Source organism: Blennius ocellaris (assembly GCF_963422515.1).
Source record: "Blennius ocellaris genome assembly, chromosome: 8".
Classification (NCBI taxonomy): domain Eukaryota; kingdom Metazoa; phylum Chordata; class Actinopteri; order Blenniiformes; family Blenniidae; genus Blennius; species Blennius ocellaris.
Window position 1 is genome coordinate 20,553,964 of NC_137657.1, and position 20,566 is coordinate 20,574,529.

The following is a 20,566-nucleotide window of genomic DNA, read 5'->3' on the forward strand; positions in this document are numbered from 1 at the left end:
TAGAAAGAAACCAGAGTGAACTCATACCCTCCCAGAGAGAACATGCAAACTCCCCACTGGCTCCACCATGTGAAGCCTGCAGATTCTTGAGTGAGAGTACTAACGACCGCGGCACTGTGCATACAGGTCCAGAACCATCTGCTTACTCCTTATGCATAAAAACAATTCATAGAATGTTTGCATTCTTAAAGAGTTTATTTGCTCCAACTGCAGTGATTGGATTTTGTTGAGTTCTTCCATAGGAACACGTGCATTTTGGAAGTAGTGCACTGAGACGTAGTTCTGAATCCTGAGAAACTGTCAGCATAGTGGTCATACTTGGTATTGCAGGATCATTTGAGACATTGATTTTCACATCCCAAGAAATGATCAGAAAATAATTTAAAAGCATACAATTGGTAAATACGCTCAAAATCTGCACCAAGGACGTAAAAATCTTGTCATATCAACATGGCAAAAATTAAGTTTGATATTTTTAACTAGTGATCAGTGGTATGACTCATATTGTGACAAAGTCTCTACATATTTTCTTAAAATTCAAGTAAAGTATATATGTGATTCATTCTTTTTCAAGGCAAAATATAATTTACTGGTTCTAAGGTTTGGTCTAGCAACTGTGATGTCAATACCAGCTAAATTCAGTGTTGAGTAACCCTAATATTAAGATTGACATAGGAATGTCTTGTTCACAATCCACCATTTGGGGCAGACACTAATCATGTGCGAGACAAGATATGAATGTTTCTATACCTTGTCATACACTAATGCTCAGACTCTGAATTCATATTTTAAATAGAAGATGTTTCACCCCTTCCAAATGCAATATTGTCTGTTTACCCCTAAATGCTGTTAATCCCTTTGAGTAGACAGAGCTTACTTTCCTCCCTATTGTTATGGAATCCATTAAGTATATTTGAGATGCCATTAACTTTCCCTTAGATTACTTGTCATCCAAATGACATGCAATCATAAAGGGATCAACTGGACCTGTGTTTCTCAAAATAGGGTTTGGGACCCCTTTGGAGAGTAGCGAAGGGTCATCGTTAAGCCTGCAGCTTTGTCTGCTCAAAGGATGTCAAGATTGTATTGGTACATGCCTATTACAGTACACTTTCTAAAATCAGAGGGAAACATTGGGAACTTTCAAGAACTTTTACCTTGGTGAGAGTTCGTGTATCACACATTGTTTACCTCAACTGTAATGGTCAGAAAATCAGAGGCCCAAAAGGAGGTCTGCAGCTTTTCTCAGAGAAAACCTGAGGATGAGTGCTTGAAAGAAAAAGGCTGGGAAACACTGCTTTGGGCATACTCAAGTACTTAAATGGTCAATCCCATACCCTTGTTTCCCCAATCACTGTTCCTGAGCAGCCCACAGCTCTGGCTCATTGGAATACCTCTCTAGTGCACCTGATTCAAATAAAAATGTAGTCTTGAAGAAGATGATTGATGAGCAACCTAACTGAGGGGCCATCTACATGAGGACACGTTTCATGTAAGCGCACCGTTTTTGACCGATCATCCACACAATGCGCTATTTTATGAGCCCGGAAATGTTTCTTTTTTTAAACACAGGTCCCAGAGTGGGGGAATTCTAAAACCAGGGTCGGATTTGAGGTGTGTACGGCAAAAACGATCCGCTGTGGAAAAAAGATGATATAATCACTCCGCCTTTTCTCGCCACCGCGGTCCGCGATGTCATCTAATAACCACAACAATCACGGACTACATGCTCCAGGTTGAGCTGCACAAGCTACCAATGCTTGCAGGAGGATACAACTCTAGAAGTCTATGAGCAGGAGTCTACTTTTAAATTTCTATGTGTGCCATGTCTTCTGCCTTTTTGGTGTATTTGGTAAGTTACAGCACCCCTAAAGGCCTGGCGTATGTACTCCATGCCCTTCGGCCTCGTTTTGAGCAATGTTCATAGTGACGTGTGGACGGAAGTTTTTTTTCAGAACCCCGGGGAGAAAAAAGCTTGTTTTGGCTCGTGTGGACCTGGGCCTGAATCTAGTGCGAAAAAGCAGAACAATATCTACAACATGCAGGGCATTTTTCTCCTGCTGTGGAAAAGTATCTGCACCCTTCTTGAGGTTTTTTTAAAAATTATATTTAACCTTAAATGTTTCAGATTATGAAACAAAGGTTGATACTAAACAAAGATAAACCAAGTAAATACAAAATGCAGTTTTCAAATGACTAAATTCATTAAAGGGAAAAAATATTGTGGATGATCGAACAAAAACGATGGGGTTACGTTCCTGTGTGGACCGGCCCTGAGCCGCATTGGAGGGTTTTCAATCTGTGCTTGTTTAAGATCCTGCCACACAGCATCTCTATGAGATTTAAGTCTGGTCTCAGGATTACGCAACTGCAAAATCTTCATAGATTTTTCAAAGGTGGACTTGTTGAGGTGTTTTAATCATTGCTCTGCCTCATAACACAGTTGTGTTTGTGGTGAAGGTCACAAACTGATGGGCAGTCATCCTCTTTCAGAACTTTCTGGTCGAGAAAATAATTCTTGGCCCCCTCAGTCATCTTGGTCCTGAAGCAGCAACATGGCACCAGACCATGACGATACCACGACGTTTGACCGTTATGTTCTTTTTATGAAATGCTGATAGTTTTACACCAGCTGTAATGGGATACACACCTTCAAAAAAGTTCAACTTTTCTTTTGTCAGTCCACAGAATATTTTCATAAAAGTCTTCATGAGCATCAAGCTGTTTTTTTGGCAAATGTGATATGTGCTTTTGTGCTCTTTTAGTCAGTAGTAGGTTTTGCGTTATAACTCTCCAATAGATGCCCTTTTTGCCCAGTCTGTTTCTAGTTGCTGAATCGTGAACAGTGACTTCAACAGGGGCAAGTGAGGCCTGCAGTTCTTTTTAGGGCCGTCAAATTTGATGCGTTAACACAAATTAATCCATCATCATAATTAATTTGATTACATTTTTTAAGTGCAATTCACCAAGGGCATGACTCAAAATACCTAAAAAGTCTCCCGCTATGCATTTTGAGCAGGACGTCCAAATAGACATACCATTCTACATGCTGTCATACGTGCCGCCCGCATGTGCAACTGGGCAGTTGATCCAGAAGACAGAACCAACTCGATATGGAAGATGCTAAATGGCATGTTGACATTATGTGATGTAGTGTGAAATAATTTCATAAATGTCAGTGCTGCATTTGATACTATTGATCATAACATCCTATTACAGAGACGAGAACACATCGGGCTTAAAGGTACAGCACTAAATTGGCTCCAATCACATGGATCAGACAGTTTCCACTTCATCTATGTTCATGATGGCCCTTCAGTCCAGACTGAGCTTAAACATGGGGTTCTGTCTTAAGTCCTATACTTTTCAATTTATACATGCTTCCTGTGGAGAATATTCTGAAAACACACTCAATCAACTTCCATTGTTATGCAGATGACACAAATTAGAGGATACTCATCAACTTTCTAAATTAGAAGCTTGTCTTGAAGACATAAAGGCTTGCTTCTGAACTCGGATAAAACTGAAATTATATTTGGCCAAAAGCATCTGAGAGAGAAATTATCTAAAGATATAGTAACACTAGACAGTATTACTTTGACCGTACCACTGTCGGGAACCTGGCAGCAGCGTTAATTAGTAATGCGTTACTCTCATATGACCACATTTTTCAGTAACGAGTAATCTAATGTGTTACCATTTCCAAACCAGTAATCAGATTAAAGCTACTTTGTCCAAGCACTGCAGTCTTGAGAGCCGCGGCCATTATCACAGATTAAATGACCTCATTCCCTCCTATTATTCGCTTATTACATCGTTCCCATGCGTTATTGAATTTTTTTTCTCTATAATCTCTCCGGGGCTCCGTGTTCACTGTAGAATTCAGAAAGCCGGTTCAGTGTCTCTTCCGCCTTGTAAGTTGCAATAACTCTGCCCCCAGCTGTTGCTGCATCTGGGCCCGGCCTGGCTCCTCTCTGGCCCAACAAAGTGGAGCCAGCGGAGCACCGGTTTAGTGCGTTAAGAACCGGCTTTGGCGGTGAAAAGACAAAGAACTGGTGCTAACTCTGGCCCTGGCGCTGAACTAGCCCCTCGTTCTTTCCGGTGGAAAGTCCCCCTGAGAAATACACAAGCAGCATGTATGCAAACACTGCTCAACCAGCCCCCTTCTCCACTCTCAGCCAATAACAACCCACTAGAACAGTGCGTTCAGGTAACACAAAAGAATTGTAACCAACCATTGTCATCAATAAACCTTAACACTGCAATAAGCCCCCCACCCTTTTTAAATTAATCAACCAATGATAAAGTTTATTTGTCCCAAGAGGGGGGGGGGGGGGGGCAAGTAAATAAAGAAAGTGCAAATAAATAAAGAAATAGTGCACCAATAAACTACAACTACATCTGTGGGTAAATAAATACTAGTAATAGTAAAAATCTGATAAGCGTCAGATAAATACAACAAAGAATGAAGGTCAAAGGTTAAATATGTATCAGCAGGAGGCAGTGATCAGCAGAGTTTTTGGCAAAACCAGTTGTAATTTTTATATTGCGACGGTGGGGGGTGTTGTCAGCAGCTGCTGAAATTAACTAAAAAAGTAAGTTGCAATCTAACTTGGTTGTTTTTAATAAGTAATCGATGAAGTAACTATGCTATCTTTTAAAGGAATAACTAGTACTCAATCAGATTAGTTTTTGAAAATAACTGTGGCAACACTGTCTGAGAGTCACTTTGGACCAGCAGTTCAACTCGCACATTAAACAAATCTGCAGGACGGCCTTTTTTCACCTACATAATATTTCCAAACTTAGAAACATGCTAAAAAACAAATCCACGCATTTCTTACATCGAGAGTAGATTATTGTAACTCCCCATTGTCAGGGTGTCCAAATAACTGTTTATAAAGTCTTCAATTGATTCAAAATGCTGCAGCGAGAGTCCTGACAAGATCCAGCATAAGAGATCACATCACTCCAATACTGACTTCTCTTCATTAGCTCAGTTAAATCTAGAATAGAATTAAAAAATCCTCCTCCTACCCAGCCCCATCATATCTTAAAGAACTGTTAGTCCCATATCTCCCCAAAACACCACTTCGTTGGTTCCTAGGTTTTCTAGAAGTAGAATGGGAGGCAGAGCCTTGAGCTTTCAGGCTCCCGCTTTGTGGAACCAGAGCCCAGTTTCAGTAAGGGAAGCAGAAACAGTCTCTACTTTTAAGGCCAGAATCGAGACTTTTCTTTTTACTAAAACTTACAATAAGGGCTATTTCAAAACACTGACCCACCACCACCTACCTGAACCAGGATCTATATCCCTCCCCCAATCTATCCATCTGTCCCTTCCTTTCCTCTCTTCTGTCCTCTTGACCTCCTCCTACCAAAACCAAGGTTTGTATCCCCTCCCCAATCTATCTCTTTGTCTATCCTATCCTTTCCTCTCCTCCATCACCTCACCCCAACTGGCCAGCAGAAAAGCCGGCACCTCTGAGTCTGGTTTCTGCAAAGGTTTCTTCCTGTTCAAGGGAGTTTTTCCTGTCTGCAGTCGCAAATAAATCTGCTTGCGCATGTGGATACATTGGGGTTCTCTGTTCAAAGCACCTGGAAATGACCACATTCACAATAGCAGCATCAGCTGGTTTTAACAAATCAAAATTAATACAATGTTCCTATTAAATACAGACAAAAAAAAGGAAAAGCAAAACTGATTTCAAATTAAGTCTGTACAGTTTTTATTACAAAATTTAAAATCTACAGAAAAGGCAATACTTTTTTGAAACAAAACATTTATATATATATATATTTGTGCATATGGCAAATTAAAAATGTGTTATACTGCGTGAAGCATGTTTATAAATACAGCAATATGATTGACAGATAAACGTATCAACTAAAAAGAAAGAAAATATTTTGCTTTATTTTGTAATAAGCCAATAGGGCTTTTAAGGTCATTACAACTTGTGTGGGTCATACAATGTTGATACATGCAATATATCACAATTAATTCAACTTATCACTATAACTTTGCCTACCTGTTAATCCGAGCATAATTTAAACATTTGGTAAGCTCTTCACATCTGTTCATAACTTTCTTGAAATCACCAGAAAGTAAAATCTTTCCAACATGCTAAATATGTAATGAAGTACATTTGCTAAAGGAGAATTGCACAAACGTTATACCACTTAACATTGTAAACATTTGAATTGCTTGCTTTGTAACAATGAAAAACTGTTTGTACCAAGTGTGAGGAATGGGTTAGATGGAATAGTTACCCATTGTTTTCTGAGCCATGAGAAGTCTGGTGATGAAGAAATGTCTCCAAGCAAGTGAACGTTTCGGTGCACTCCGTACATTCATACAAAACCTCGGTAGAATTTCCTTTATCTTTTTGAGAAAGGTCCATATAGTTATCCTCAATGTCTTCCGTGTTGCCCTCTTTGAGGACAGAATCCATGCTGATGCTGGGGCTGTGAGATGTTTTTCCCATATCATCTGCTTGCCCAGAGCTTGGGCTATTCTGAAGATCAAACTCATAGGATGACATGCTCTTCAACTGAGTGGGGTCCTGCGGATTCTTACTGGGTTCCTTTTTATGATAGCGTAGATGCCGTTGGTACACACAAAGCAGCCCAAATTTCTTGCCACACTCCTGACATTTGTAGTTTCCTCGACCAGTTCTCCCTGATAGTTTCTCTTTTGGACTCTGCTCTGGTGATACCATTTGTTGTTCACTGTCGGAGGAACTTTTGGCATTCTCTTCAGCAAGGATTGCGTTTGTACTGATGTCTAGTGATCTGGGGAGAGGCAAGTTTTGCGTGCTTGTGTATAGCAGTTTCAAACTAGGTTTCTTATCCAGTTCGGTTTTGTGGTACATGACGACATGCCTTCTCAAATCACAACGCTGGGGAAACTGCCTACCACAAAAAACACATGTATGCATTGTCCCTTTATGGTATCTCATGTGCCGAGATAAACTACTGGAATGGTTAAAAACACGGTGACAGTGCTTGCAAGGATGCAGCTTCCCATTGGGATTGCTGCTACTTCTCCTACGCTTGGCTTTCGGCGGAATCCTTCGCTTAAAAGGCTTTTGGGATTCTTCATTTAATTGATCTATCTCTTCCTGAGTTTGATGAGTGAGATGATGCTCCTTCAGAGTGGTCAAGTTGTGGAACCGATCCCCACATAAACCACACCTGTATGGTGTAGAAGAGTATTCATTGTCTATCTCACAACTTTCATCCCCAATGCTTCCTTTAGCCCCGTTGCTTTTAACATCAATGGATGCGCCATTGCTTTGAAAAAGTTCCCTTTGGGAATCGTCTAGGTTCTTAGAATTCACTTCAACTTCAATCTCTGAGGCAAACAATCCATCAGGCTCCTTGCCTTTACAATGGTACAGTGAATGGGTTTGGAAGTCTGACATCCAGAAAAAATTCAATTTGCACTTCCTACAAGTATATGTTTTCTCAAGCTTTTTCTCTGGCTTAGACAAAGTGCTGGCCTTCGGGGCTGGGTGATTTTCTTTCTGATGAGCATTTAGTGCGTCCACTTTGAGGAATCGCTTACCACAAAAATTACAGCTGTGAAATCTTTCCCTGACGTGATTTTGCAGGTGCTTCTTTAGGTCCTGCCTATCCTCAAAGATCTTGCAGCACAAGGTACACTTGTAACCTCGCTCGGTGTTTCGATATTGCTGGTGACGATGTAAACTCTGCAGACTATTAAAGGATCTGTTACATATTTCACAGCGGTAATGGCCCTGGCGAGACTTCTCCCAGTTTAGGTCTGATGGCCTTGGCTTGAAGATATCTCTGGAAGGTAAAGTTTGTGGCCTATGAGTTGGTGAGAATGGTGTGATGGGAGACGACAGATGAGATGGCAATATCCCAGGAGATAGTGGTTTCACAGGGGAATGTGACTGCAAGCCATCCACAACAGTTAACGTGCCATTTTCTTGTAGCACATATTCCCGGGGGACCTCAAATCCATTGGATGAGCCATCAAAGGCGAACGAGTCCAAAGGCCCATGAACAGCCATATGGCCCAACAAATTGGAGTAATGACTAAATCCATCTCCACACTCGGTACAAATGAAAGTACTTGAATCTCCACCTGAATTCATTGATTTCTTCTCCATGATGAAATGATTTTGTCCATTTGCTGATGGCATCACTTTAACATAGAGATGGATTTATCTCAACCACTGGAAAAAAAAAAAAGGGGGGGGGGGGGCCTTCCATATGGTAATGAAAGTCTTCATTCAAAAGATGTCCTTACTCTTTCCAGGTTGTATGCGACACCTTAAGGATCTGAAAAAGAGAAAGAATTGGGCCCATCAACTCAAATTCTTACCATAGCCATTATGTTGCACTGTCATAAAAGTACTAAATATTTCATATCAAAGGGATCAACTTCTACAATACATTGACCACCACAGGTTCATCTGGTCTCACTGTGGCTGCCAATTAAGTAAGGTCCTTGTATTCAACAGCGAAACTGGAATGACCCCACAACCTGCAACCATTTTAACACAGATATGGCAAAGGGGAACTTGTTCTATAGCAGTTGTGGACAGTGGGTTTTCAGAGAACCACAAAAAGACAAGTGGAGTAAACACAATTTACCACGATAGAGACAAAATTCATCTGAGGTCCAACATAAATGCATATTGACCCATGAACAATCATTTCACAGTGCGGAACAAAAACGGATCCGAAAACAAAAAACATTCCATCTTGGGGTTTTGAGGTTTCATTTAGAGCTGGTGGGAAAAAAGCATATTAACCACAAAACAATCCCACAGTGGAAAGGGGGTTGGAACAACCCTGCTGTTATGCTGAACAAACTCAGTTCGTATGAGTACCGTTTTATCATAAATGTACAAAAGTACACAAATCTCCCGATGACTGTTTGACAGTTGAATAAATAAATGTTTAGAAGCCAACGACATAAGTCCATTATATTTTCCAGTAGACAGTTGTTAGTTGTTACACCGTGGAACCGTTTCTATTCATTGTTCCATAATGCATTGCGGGGATCAAACCAAGTGCAGCAGAGATGTCATTGGCCCATGATAAATGTTGGGAAGGCGAATTTAAAGTCATGGGATAGGACAACCCCATCATACAATCATCTGTGAGCATGCATAGCAGGAGTGCAACGTTACACTCAACTCACAGTTCGCTTTGAACCTCCGGTTTTGGGACACAGTTTCACGACTGTCAGAAAGCGATGCATCAAGGTGCTTCCACTGGAGCTGCACGTTTGAGTTTCCTTTTACATATAGGACACGTTTCAAGCAACATTTGCAAACAATGATATTTCTGTTAACCTTTTTCTCTCCCTCGTCCTTGTATTCAACAGCGAAACTGGAATGACCCCACAACGAAGATTTGTATGAAGTTATTTTAAGACAGCAGCAGCGGCGACGCTGTTGTTTCTCAGCTATTGAGCTGGGAGACGAGAAACTGGGAATTCCAGCTAGCGTTCGCACTTTTATGCATGTTTACTAGCAGTTTGCACAACAGACCGAGGCTGAAATACAACGCTCATGACCTACGTAGAGTAGATTTTCCTCAGACTGAATGTTAGAGGAATATCTGTTGGGCAAACAATAACACTGCATGGATTTGAAAGACGTTGAAAAAGAGGAAAAATTGGGATGGCTTGACGATTGATTAAAAAGAAAATAAAATTAAAAAATTAAAAAAAAGAGTGGAGTGTCCGGAAGACTGCGGTCCAACTCAACAGATAGACTAACGTAGCTTAGGAAATTTGCTTTGATGCACTTGGGGTGTTTCAGATAAACAGACGGATTAATCAGCTCTATTTAATATCTGCGTCTTTGACTTGTACAAGTCAACAACTGACCCACTTCCGGAATGCAGATTATGGCAATGACTGTGGCGTGTAAAGGTTGCGTTATGTTTTTTGTTTTTAAATAAAAAAACATCAGTATCACCGAGATGGCCAATAGGGAGATGCTCGCAATGCATGGACCTTTATTCTTACGCAATTAAGTTCAAACAAGTTCACTGGAATTGCTCAAACATTTGCTCGTCCTGCTTTAGTCAAGTTTGATATGCTTTGCAATGAAACATGACTGGGCCTCAAAGGTTAGCAGTTAGGTACACCAAACAACTTTTGAGACACTTCTGCTTCACGGACATGTAAAGTACTTAACAGAGTGGCGTCAGTCAAATTAAAATATTATGTGGGAGTAGGAATGTGTGACGGTAGCAGTTTAAATAATTGAGGCATAAAATGGAAAATTGTCTACGTAGCATCAAAGACTGAGCCACAACTTCAACTTATTTTGCCGTTTCATGCACAGGTGTGTAGTAATGCATTACTTTTACTTATAATTTCATTGGAGTAAAATTGTACTTGGGAGAGTAGTTAAACTTTAACTCCGGTGCAATTCAGAAGAAGAAAAAGTACATATACCTTGTTATTTCTGGCTTAATGGTATTTGTTGCCCTAGCTTTTGATAGGAACACGTCTAAATAAATTCATCATCTGGCAGAGAGACTTTCACCCACAGCTCTGTTCATCAAATGAAGCCAGACAGTCAGACAACGAATTACTGATCAATTCTTCATGGGACTGAGTAGGTTAAAATATCTGTGGCAACTGCTCATAGGTCATGTTGTCCACTAATTTACATGCAGGACTGAGCTCGAGACACTCAAGGTTGACCTCTGACCCCAACAGTCTCCCAGGTGATCTCCATAATTCAATAACAACTTCCTGGCCATAAAGCCATTGTCTCTTGTAGTGTTCATTCATAGAGCATTGTAAACACAGCATTCCCCTGATGAAAAAAAGGCACAACAATGAACATTCTAAGCCGGCAGATTCCTTTCAAAAAGGTCAAGCAGGGTTTCCTCAGACACCATTTTAAACTATAGGGGTACACAATATATTGTAACTGTAAATGTGTGCCTCACACATAATGCTAAAAGTCTGACTGGATTACAATAAATTGTGTTTTCATGCATGGTGCATTCATGCTCTGCACAGCAGGATACTTGGCCAAACAGCCTTACATTATGTTGAATAAAGATTGTATGTCACTTAAATGCTTTAACATTGCATACCTGGGAACAACTGGCCAGATGTCAACAGCACAAGTGTTTTTTTTTTTTTTTAAACCAAAAAACAACCTACTCAGCTTCTACCACAAAAACTAAATCATGACCATCAAGCCACAGCTCTTGTGAATTAGGGGAAACAGAAAAAAGCACTTTTAATTCAAAGAACAAAACCTAAATCTGAAAAAACAGCAATGTACTTAGGTGTTTCATTTATTGCAAATCACATCAGAATGAGTAAATAATAATGTAAATGATATCGGCGCTGCTTATTTTTGAGCTCGAAATTGTCGAGTACAATTGGAGTTGGAAGAAATAATATCAGAGGTCATCATACAGATGAGTTTACCTCAAAAAGAAACCCAAAATGTTCTGAAAGGGTCCTATCGAAACCTCTGCATATATATGAGGGCCTTCAAAATGAACGCATTAATTGTGGCGATTAATTTAAAATATTTAACACGTTAAAATATTTTTTTACTACGATGATGTTAATTTCCATTTGTGGGCCCTCCGCAGGATTGTTTTGTGCAAATTCACCCATCAATCACTACATTAAAAACAACAATAGGAATATATCATGTAGTCATATTATCATATATGTTGTTCGAAGCACATCTATTAACAAGAGAGAGGGACTGATCAAGTTTGACAGGGACTGTCAGAGCATGTCAAAAAAACAAATCATGCTGAGGAATAACAAAAGTGATCCAATGAAATAAAAAGCAGAAAACTTGATGCATTTGAGGAGCAACTGCTGGCCCACAGGATCCAATTTAATAGATGAGCTACTGAAGCTCAGACTGCTGCAGAAGTTATTATTGTTCTGAGGACAATGTTAAACACAGAGGATCAGTATGCTGCATAAGGTGGGGGTGTGGGGGGGGGGGGGGGTATACAATATAAAGCATGTGGCCATAACGTCAAGGCTTACAGCAAGGTTTTTGTATAGTATGTGAATTTTACCGCGCAAGACAATTATATTTCCACACAAATCTCTAAACACATTTGAGGGACAGTGCACTTACCGCCATTAACAGTACACTGGATCACAGCGAGGGTTCATGTCTGATTCCTCCTTCAGCCTCATCCAGCGTGGAGGATGTTCAGTCTTCATCCACCGCGGTTTGTGGCCAAATACAACTCGCGAACCAAGCTAAAAAGAGATGGGGGAGCAATTGTGTGGTGATAGGATGTAGTTAGGCAGCTCGATCACACCATTTAAATGCTATGGAGACAAGCATAATATGTGGGGAGTCCACAATAAGACGGGTCAGCCCTGCAGACCGCGTCCTGTCGTCGTTAGGCGGCTATCGGCTAATGCGACACATCAACAGCGTTGAAACGGTGCAAGCTGAGAGCCCACTGTCGATCAGACAAAATACAAAAATACAACGTAAACAAGACTCACCGAGAGAATATGCTACATTTAAGAGGGCGATGTTTTTTCTCTCGCGGAGACTCCAGCGGGGATCGACATCTGCAGGCTGCACCAGGCCCCACCGGCCTCTTATTCGAGTTCAACAGCAGTGAACGCCACCGAGCGTGAAACGCGCACTACCGCCACCTACTGGAGAGTGGAGCAAGGGGGCGGGGAAAACGTCATCAACGACAGGGGCGTTGTCAAGCTTACATGTGGACCAAAACCAGCCCGCATGGGACACATTGTAGAATGAAAATTCCACAGAAGCCATCAACTTCATAAAAAAGCCGTTTTCTTAAGACGAGTGGAAACAACAAAATACTAATAAGATCTGACATGACACGTGGAGCTCCGAAACTGCTGTTCACAGCCCCCCCCCCCCCCATGCAACTTTAATACAACATAAAGTGTCTTTACGTTGCATTTGTTTTTCCATCAATTTGATTTCTTATTTTTGTGTGAAAAAAACGTGTATTTCTTTTGGATTTTGTTCTTTATATTTTCTTTTTATATTATTTATATATATTATTTATAATGTACAAATATACAAATGACTCCAACATCAAAAGGAAAACATTTATTTGAGCATCAGCCCGATAAAAACGCTAAATAAATGACAGGACACTTTCCAAAGCGTATATAACATGTCCAAATTAACAATATTTTATTTTCAGAAAACAATGCTCACATGCACACCACACTATCACTTTAGATCATCTCCACAGAGTTTGTGTTTTTGACATGCACAGAAACTTCCTCTTATTTTTCACAATCTTGTCACTGACACTCCCCACATTCAACCACAAACTCAAGTAATTTAGATGTTGAAATTATTAAGCAGTTTTTTTCTCCCGACCAATATGACCCAAAATGACAGACTCGCTGCATCTATTTTGTCCCATTCAAAAGATTTCCCATAAAGCAAAGCATTTCACAAAAGACGTCTCGGGTTTTTATTACGAGTTATTCATACTACAATGGAACTCAACTTCTTTCACCCCATCAAATCTTACAGCTCAGTGTCAGCGGGTGACTTATTCCTGCTATGACTGCTTTCATCGGATTTTATGTAACTTTCTGAGTTTGTCTCCTCTTCCTGGAAAACGGTCTCCAGCACTGTCAGGATGGACTTGCAGACTCTATCCTTGAAATCTTGGCCCACAAACACATAGAGCAGCGGATTGAGACAACTATTCAGAAAAGCCAGACCTGTGGCTATCGGGAATCCAACAGTGATGACAAAGACCAAGGTTAAACTTTGATAAACCGCACTGAAGCTTGCCAACTCTATCAGAGCCATGATGTGAAAGGGAGCCCAGCACAGGAAGAAAGTGCCAATAATGGTAGCGATGATCTTAAAGGTGCGCTTGGATTGGCTTGCCAGGGTGCGGTTCCTCCTCAGTCGATGGATTATGACAGCGTAACAGGAGAGGATGACAGTGAACGGAATAACAAAGCCCAGAATGAAGCGGGTGATGGTCATGGCTTGATGACGAAACAGTCGCAGCTCCACCACTGAGAGAGTTTGATAATCATCAGGAAGACCAAAATGGTTGAAGCAGTGGGTGATGTTTGCATCTTGAAACGACGGCCCGGTGCCCCGGAAGACGAAGGTGGGGGTGCTGAGGATCAACGCCAGCACCCAGACACCCAGACTCACACCGGACGCTTTGCGGACGCTCCGGTGGTTCTGTGCCCAGATGGGCCACACCACAGACACATATCTGTCCACACTGATCACCACCAGGATGTAGACGCTGGCAAATATGTTGAGAGCGCCAACGGTGCTGTTCAGCTTGCACATGAACTTGCCAAAAGGCCAGTGGAAATCCATGGCTGTGTAGGTTATAGTCAGGGGTAGAAAAGCAGTGAAGAGGAAGTCGGCCACTGCCAGGTTGAGAAACCATACGGTGTTGACACTTTTCTTCATCTTGAAACCGGTCACCCAGATAACCACTGCATTTCCGAGCACGCCGAGGCCCATGGCCAGGGAGTAAACCACAAGAGACATAATGTGCAGAGCCTTTCTCAGCTCGGCTAACTTCGCAAACAGCAGTAATCCATCTCCATCAGGTTGGGTCGTGTTGTGATCAGTCGGGGAAGCAGTCACTTCCATCCTTTCGTCTGGCTTTTCCCTGACAACAGGAAGAACAAACAGATTAGCAGATATAAAAATTGTCGAGGCCTTGCTTCCTGGTTCTTGTCTTTTATTTCTTGGCCCAGTCGATGCACAAACTGATAATGTACTGAAATGAATCAGTAATCCCCGGGACTCTTATAGTTGTGTCGGCCGTTATGCTTCACACTGGTAACGGAAGACACTGGTTTTCATATGAGCTGTCTAATTTACAAGCAGATTCCATGAAGACGTGTACTGAATACTGAATAAATAAAGCGTCAGACCAAACGACTGTCACGGAGGCAAACATACAGAGAATATCAGGCGACAGAGGAAGATGAATTTAGCACAAGTGTGTTGCATGTAAACGAGAAATATCTCCCCAGCCCGTACTTCTGGTAGACTACATGTCTACAGTTTGTTTTTTGAAGCAGTTACTGGAGTATAATTACTTTTTTTTTTTGTATCTGCTCAATGCAAATAGAGTTTTGACAATTTCATATATTTATTTATTATTTTTTTAAATTTTGTGTGATTGAATGTTTGATGCAGTGGTTTGTTGAGGCCTTGCAATCTCACCTGAACCTGGTATTTTAGCAATACGCCAAGCCCAAATATGAATGGAATAACATTTCAAGTTATAATTCTAACAGAAACCTAAGTGTAAAATGACAAATGTAACAACATACCTTCTCAAAGCTCTTCAGTTGACTCCGGATGAATCTGCAGCTTTATTTCTGATCAAACTGACAGATTACAGATTACGGATGGATTACATGGACTAATATTGGAATTCTCACTTCAGGGTGGCTCCCCAAGCCGTTTGCCTACAAAAATCACTTGAAAAGTTCACAGATGCCAAGAAGCTGTCGTTCCTTGTTCCCACACACCGCCCGCCTCTAAACATCTCCTGTCCTCATGAAGGCAACGCCACTTCCTATTGATTGGTTTAACAACCTCAAAAAGAAGTGCTGGTGATGTAACAAGACAGGATGCATTTTGGCTGTGAAGGTCTGGTTCTTGCAGCAGCGGCACGATGTGTGCATTTCACAAGTAAGAAAATGCCTCATGTTCAACAGTTTGTTGCAAGCAAACAAGCAAACAAACAAGCAAAAACAAACAAACAATTCAATTCAATTCAACGTTATCTATATAGCACCACATAACACTTTCTATCATTCTGTCATTTCTCGGTGCTTTTAACAGAGAAAAACACAATAAATCCAACAATTGAAAAGTGAACTTTAGTCACAATTTCCCACAAATAGTGAGACTTCCATTTAAACAAAATTTGTATTTAATTTTAATTCATGGTGATGTCATTTCGATTTATAAGCCACTCAAATACAAAAAATACAATATGTCTAAATTGTATAATGTTGTTGCTCTTTTCATCTGTTGAGGGACTCAGACGTGAAACAGCTTCATCTTGTGGTCAAGTCTGGTAAAACATATAGGCGGGATCATTTTATTCGGAATCGTTCTCCTGGATTGGCTCCATGTCAGCTCAATAGATAATGGATAATAGATAATAATAGGCTATATCTGACTCTTAAACAAAACCCTGTGCCCTCTCCTCCTCTCTGTATCTTCTTGCAATAGAACTGGGTCTGTGATTTATCTCTTCTTCCCCCATGAAGTTTTCAGCCCGTGGAGTCACGAGATGTTTGTTTGTTCTCTGTAATGTTTTCTTCCTTCTCACTATCCCACACTGGTCCAAGGCCAAAGCTACCAACTCTGGTTTTGGATCTGCTTCATGTTAGAAGCAAGCTTGTAATAGAAAGATGGCTGGTTTTGAATTCTTTAAAGAGAGTGGTGGTGAACGTAGAACCACTGCGGGCCCTTTGGGAAAGGCCCTTAACCCTCAAATGTTACTCGGGTGTGACCCAGTGGCTGCCCACTGGTCCTGGAGGCTGGGTTCAATGCAGAGGACAGATGTTGCTTCACTAATATGTGACATATTAAGACATCTCTGTCTTCAACAGAGACATTATTGTTTCTCTACTACTGCCCATGCTTGCACATGTGTAATAAATGTGGTGTTATAATTGAGACTGAATAAATCAAAATTAAATGCAATTGTTTTGTGTGCCCATTAAAACATTTACGTACGATTGTGAGAAAAAAAAATGCATTTATGTCCAAAAACATTTTAATAATAGCAACTGCAACAAGTTATTTCACCCTTTATCGACTGTGAAAGGAGCTGATCACTCTGGTGAGAGCGAAAGAAAGACATTCGTACATATTTACATTGTTTACATATCAAGAGCTTTAACAGCTTATTAAAACTTGGAGTTAGCAAATAATTCATTGGTTCCACTTTTGAAATACAAATACTAGTTTATACTTTATGATTAATAACCTGAATAGCTTAGACTAAACATTATTGAGACAAAAATCCACAATCAAAAACTACATATAAAATTGTCATATGCCACAACATGCATGCTTTTGCATAGGAGACCACAAATATCGTACCGCTGTCCGGAGAAAACATCAACAGTGTGAAGTAAACGTATTATACAATGTCACTGTCACTTATGCACAACGGTCTCAGGAGTCACTATCACATGTATTTGATGCAGTACATTGGACTGTCCTTATAATCAGATGAGAACAAATGAAAGTCATTTTATTCGTAAGTAATATTGGAAAAAGGTCTGAATGCATGTGAAAACAAACAAAGTGTTACAAGATGATTTCTTCGTTCAAAATGTGGTTACACTGAACGTCACATTTAATTGATGTATAGCCCCAAATGTGTGTCATGTGCTGTATTTTGTAATACACAATCCACATAGGTTGAATGGCCGTGTTGAGTGAAAATTGGGATTTGTCATCTTGAATAGTTATTTTGTGTAAAATTATGTCTCAATCAATAGAACTCATAATGTAAATTTTGAGTTTTATACCATTGCGGGAGCTTTTTACATCATCTTCATGTCCTTACTAAAGTTTACAGAACTGTGATTAAGCCTACTGCCATCCGAGCTCCGTATCACAAAGTATACAGAAGTCATAAATATGGGGTCTTCAGCCTTCCCTCTGATTATTGTACAGCAACGGGTAATTTGCATTACAGAGGATTCAACTGACCAAGTTATGAATTTCCACTTTTGCACATTGCGAACGTGAATGCAGATGAAATTATTCATTTGTGAATATGTCCACTGGAGTCCTGACGGAGGCATCCGGCAGTCTGATCAACATGCAGTGTTTTAAAGCTTCTCGAGTTGGAGTAGAAGCATTGCCGCAAGCGCCTGAGAGTGTTGTTGTAATCCCTCTTGTCGGCAGCAGGGGGAGACAAAGATTGCACACTGCAAGTTTAAGCTTTATGCTTTGTACAAGTTTTAGGCCTCATGTTCTATGTACAGCAATACTTCCTCCTTTGTTTGATCAGTTTCATCTTCATCAACCAAAATTATTGCGCCATGTTGCTTTTGCAATTGAACACAAAAGTGCAAAAACAATAACAACAAAAACAGAAAAAAAAAACCTAGTAGCAGGTACTAGTAGTTTTGGATGCGCAAATTTGATGTATGTATAGATGTTTGTTTTGATATGCAAAAAATAAAACTGGTGTTAATGTTTTTTTTAATTCTTCTGCACCCTCAAAATTCATAAATAACTGAGCATTAAAAAAACAGCAACTTATCATTTCAGTATGTTTCAGCTCACAAATAAATCAACTGCAAGCTATAAATTGCTCTGTACTACAAATCCCCAACGTGGCATAATGTACTGATGAGGAAGTAAGCTTTAGATCGCCCTATAGTTAGCAAAAAGTCCACAAAACTATGTCAATTTAATGGTGACATACATTTTAGGTTTTGAAAGAGTCCTATTGAAGAACTTTGAAGACAAGGTAAAAAAGAAAAAGAAAAAAAAAGAGAAAAAGTGATGAGTTATATACAGTTATTTGACTATGTATAGTTTGAAGTAGATGTTTTGTCGATGACATGAACACTCTCACACCTCAGCATCAGAAACTGACTTGTCTTTGCTCCGACTGGTCACCATTGAGTTTGTGTAGGTGTAGGAGCGAGACACTTCCTCCTGGAAGGCATTCTCCAGCACATTCAGGATGGACTTGCGGACTTTATCCTTGAAGTCTTGGCCCATGAACACATAGAGCAGTGGATTCAAGCAGCTGTTGAGAAAGGCCAAGCTTGTGGCTATCGGGACGCCAATGGTGATGACGTGGTCAAGGGTCACGCTGGTGTAATTTGCCATGTGATTCACCAGCTCGATTAGTCCCATGATGTGAAAGGGAGCCCAGCACAGGAAAAACGTGATGATAATGGCGGCGATGATCTTGAAGGGGCGACTTGATTGGCTTGCCAGGGTTCGATTCCTTCTCAGTCGGTGGATAATGACCGCGTAACAGGAGACGATGACGGTGAAGGGGACTACGAATCCCAGGAGGAAGCGGGTGACGGTCATCGCCTGGTGACGAAACTGTCGCAGTTCATTCACCGACGGGGTTTCATAGTCGTCAGAAAGAGCAAAGTTGTTGAAGCAGTTGATGATGTCTTCGTTGTGATACGACGGTCCAGTGTCCCTGAAGATGAAGTACGGAGAGCTGAGGATCAACGCCAGCACCCAGACACCCAGGCTCACACCGGACGCTTTGCGTACGTTCCGGTGGTTCTGTGCCCAGACGGGCCACACCACAGACACACATCTGTCCACGCTGATCACCACCAGGATGTAGACGCTGGCAAACATGTTCAGGAAGCTGACCGTGGTGTTCAGTTTGCACATGAACTTGCCGAACGGCCAGTGGAAATCCATGGCTGTGTAGGTCACACTTAGGGGCAGGAAGGCTGTGAAGAGGAAGTCGGCCACTGCCAGGTTGAGAAACCAAACTGTGTTCACGGTTTTCTTCATCTTGAAACCGGTCACCCAGATAACCACTCCATTCCCGAGCACGCCGAGCACGAAGGCCAGGCAATAAACGATCAGAGACATGATGTTGAGAGACTGTCTGAGCTCAGCGTGCTCGTCCTTGTAGGGATGCTCGTCCCTGTAGTCATAGTCCTCATCGTCGTCATACAGAGAGCCATTTCCTACAGCGTCGTCTGTTGCGTTTAAGTAGTAGAAAGGGGTAGCAGTCAGTAGATCCATCATTGTTTTACTACCTGTAAGAAAATGCAAAAAGTTAGCAATGTTATCATTTCACATTGAGCACAAACGAAACTTGTTTCCTCAATAAAGTGTTCCTTTCAATGGCAATATTTTTCTATCGTTCTATCCCATAACCCCAGCCATGCTGAACAGCAGAAAGCCTCCACCTCTGAGCCTGGTTCTGCAGGAAGCCTTTTCTTCTCTACAGTCTCCACGCTATTTGCTCATGTGGAATAATAAAGTTATTCTCTGTTAAAATGTGAGATTACTGTCATTGGTTCCATTTAAATAAAATTGAATTAATTCAGATAATTTCCCCGTGAAGCGAAGGAAAACGTTCAAAAAGTTGTTTAACTTTCTGTGCATGAGCAGATTCATGAAAAAAACCCAAACAAAAAACCTAAAAAGTATATTTCCTCCGCAAGCCCTGTGCGACATGCCAAACCACAACACAACCCTGTGTGGAATTCACATCAAAGCAAATGTAAAACGGGAAGAGGGACTGAAGAGCGAACATTTCTGATCAAACAGGAGCCACAATAATAATAATAATAATAATAATAATAAAAAAAAAAAAAAGCCTATTGCATGAAACAAAGTTTTCTCCCGCTGTGCAGACCTGCAGTACAGGCTGAGGCTGAGTTGACAACTGTGTGAAACAAAGCAACAAAGTTCCTACAATTAAATGTTAAAATCTGCACCAAACTCATGTGCAGCGCCTCTTCTTCAGTCTTCCATAAAGTCATCTGCGCAAGGACAAAGGCCCTACCTCTCTGATGGATCCAGGCTGAGGCAGCAGCTGC

The 20,566-nt window shown here is 40.9% G+C and overlaps 3 protein-coding genes across 4 annotated transcripts; all 3 read right to left on the minus strand.

Moving 5' to 3' along the window:
• Nucleotides 1–5,773: 5,773 nt before the first annotated feature.
• Nucleotides 5,774–12,610, minus strand: LOC308133391 (uncharacterized protein). Of its 2 annotated transcripts, XM_080500743.1 has the most exons (3): nucleotides 12,503–12,610; nucleotides 12,120–12,247; nucleotides 5,774–8,307 (listed from the first exon to the last, which is right to left on the minus strand). In XM_080500743.1, exon 3 carries the CDS (start codon nucleotides 8,166–8,168, stop codon nucleotides 6,264–6,266), a length of 1,905 nt encoding a protein of 634 aa, XP_080356869.1. In that variant the 5' UTR covers nucleotides 8,169–8,307; nucleotides 12,120–12,247; nucleotides 12,503–12,610; the 3' UTR covers nucleotides 5,774–6,263. The 2 variants fall into 2 exon arrangements, with proteins under 2 accessions (XP_080356869.1, XP_080356870.1); XM_080500744.1 differs by lacking the exon at nucleotides 12,503–12,610 and having other exon boundaries at nucleotides 12,120–12,335.
• Nucleotides 12,611–13,523: 913 nt separating this feature from the next.
• Nucleotides 13,524–14,525, minus strand: LOC308133245 (chemerin-like receptor 1; the record flags this gene model as incomplete). Its single annotated transcript, XM_080500546.1, has 1 exon — nucleotides 13,524–14,525. The coding sequence occupies one exon, from the start codon at nucleotides 14,523–14,525 to the stop codon at nucleotides 13,524–13,526; it is 1,002 nt and encodes a 333-aa protein (XP_080356672.1).
• Nucleotides 14,526–17,249: 2,724 nt separating this feature from the next.
• On the minus strand, nucleotides 17,250–20,566 carry fpr1 (formyl peptide receptor 1). Its single transcript, XM_080500745.1, has 2 exons — nucleotides 20,533–20,566; nucleotides 17,250–19,777 (listed from the first exon to the last, which is right to left on the minus strand). The coding sequence occupies exon 2, from the start codon at nucleotides 19,764–19,766 to the stop codon at nucleotides 18,606–18,608; it is 1,161 nt and encodes a 386-aa protein (XP_080356871.1). The 5' UTR covers nucleotides 19,767–19,777; nucleotides 20,533–20,566; the 3' UTR covers nucleotides 17,250–18,605.

Bases quoted from the DNA above. Each gene is read 5' to 3' on its own strand.
- LOC308133391 (XM_080500743.1), bottom strand. From the start codon at position 8,168: ATGCCATCAGCAAATGGACAAAATCATTTCATCATGGAGAAGAAATCA.
- fpr1 (XM_080500745.1), bottom strand. From the start codon at position 19,766: ATGATGGATCTACTGACTGCTACCCCTTTCTACTACTTAAACGCAACA.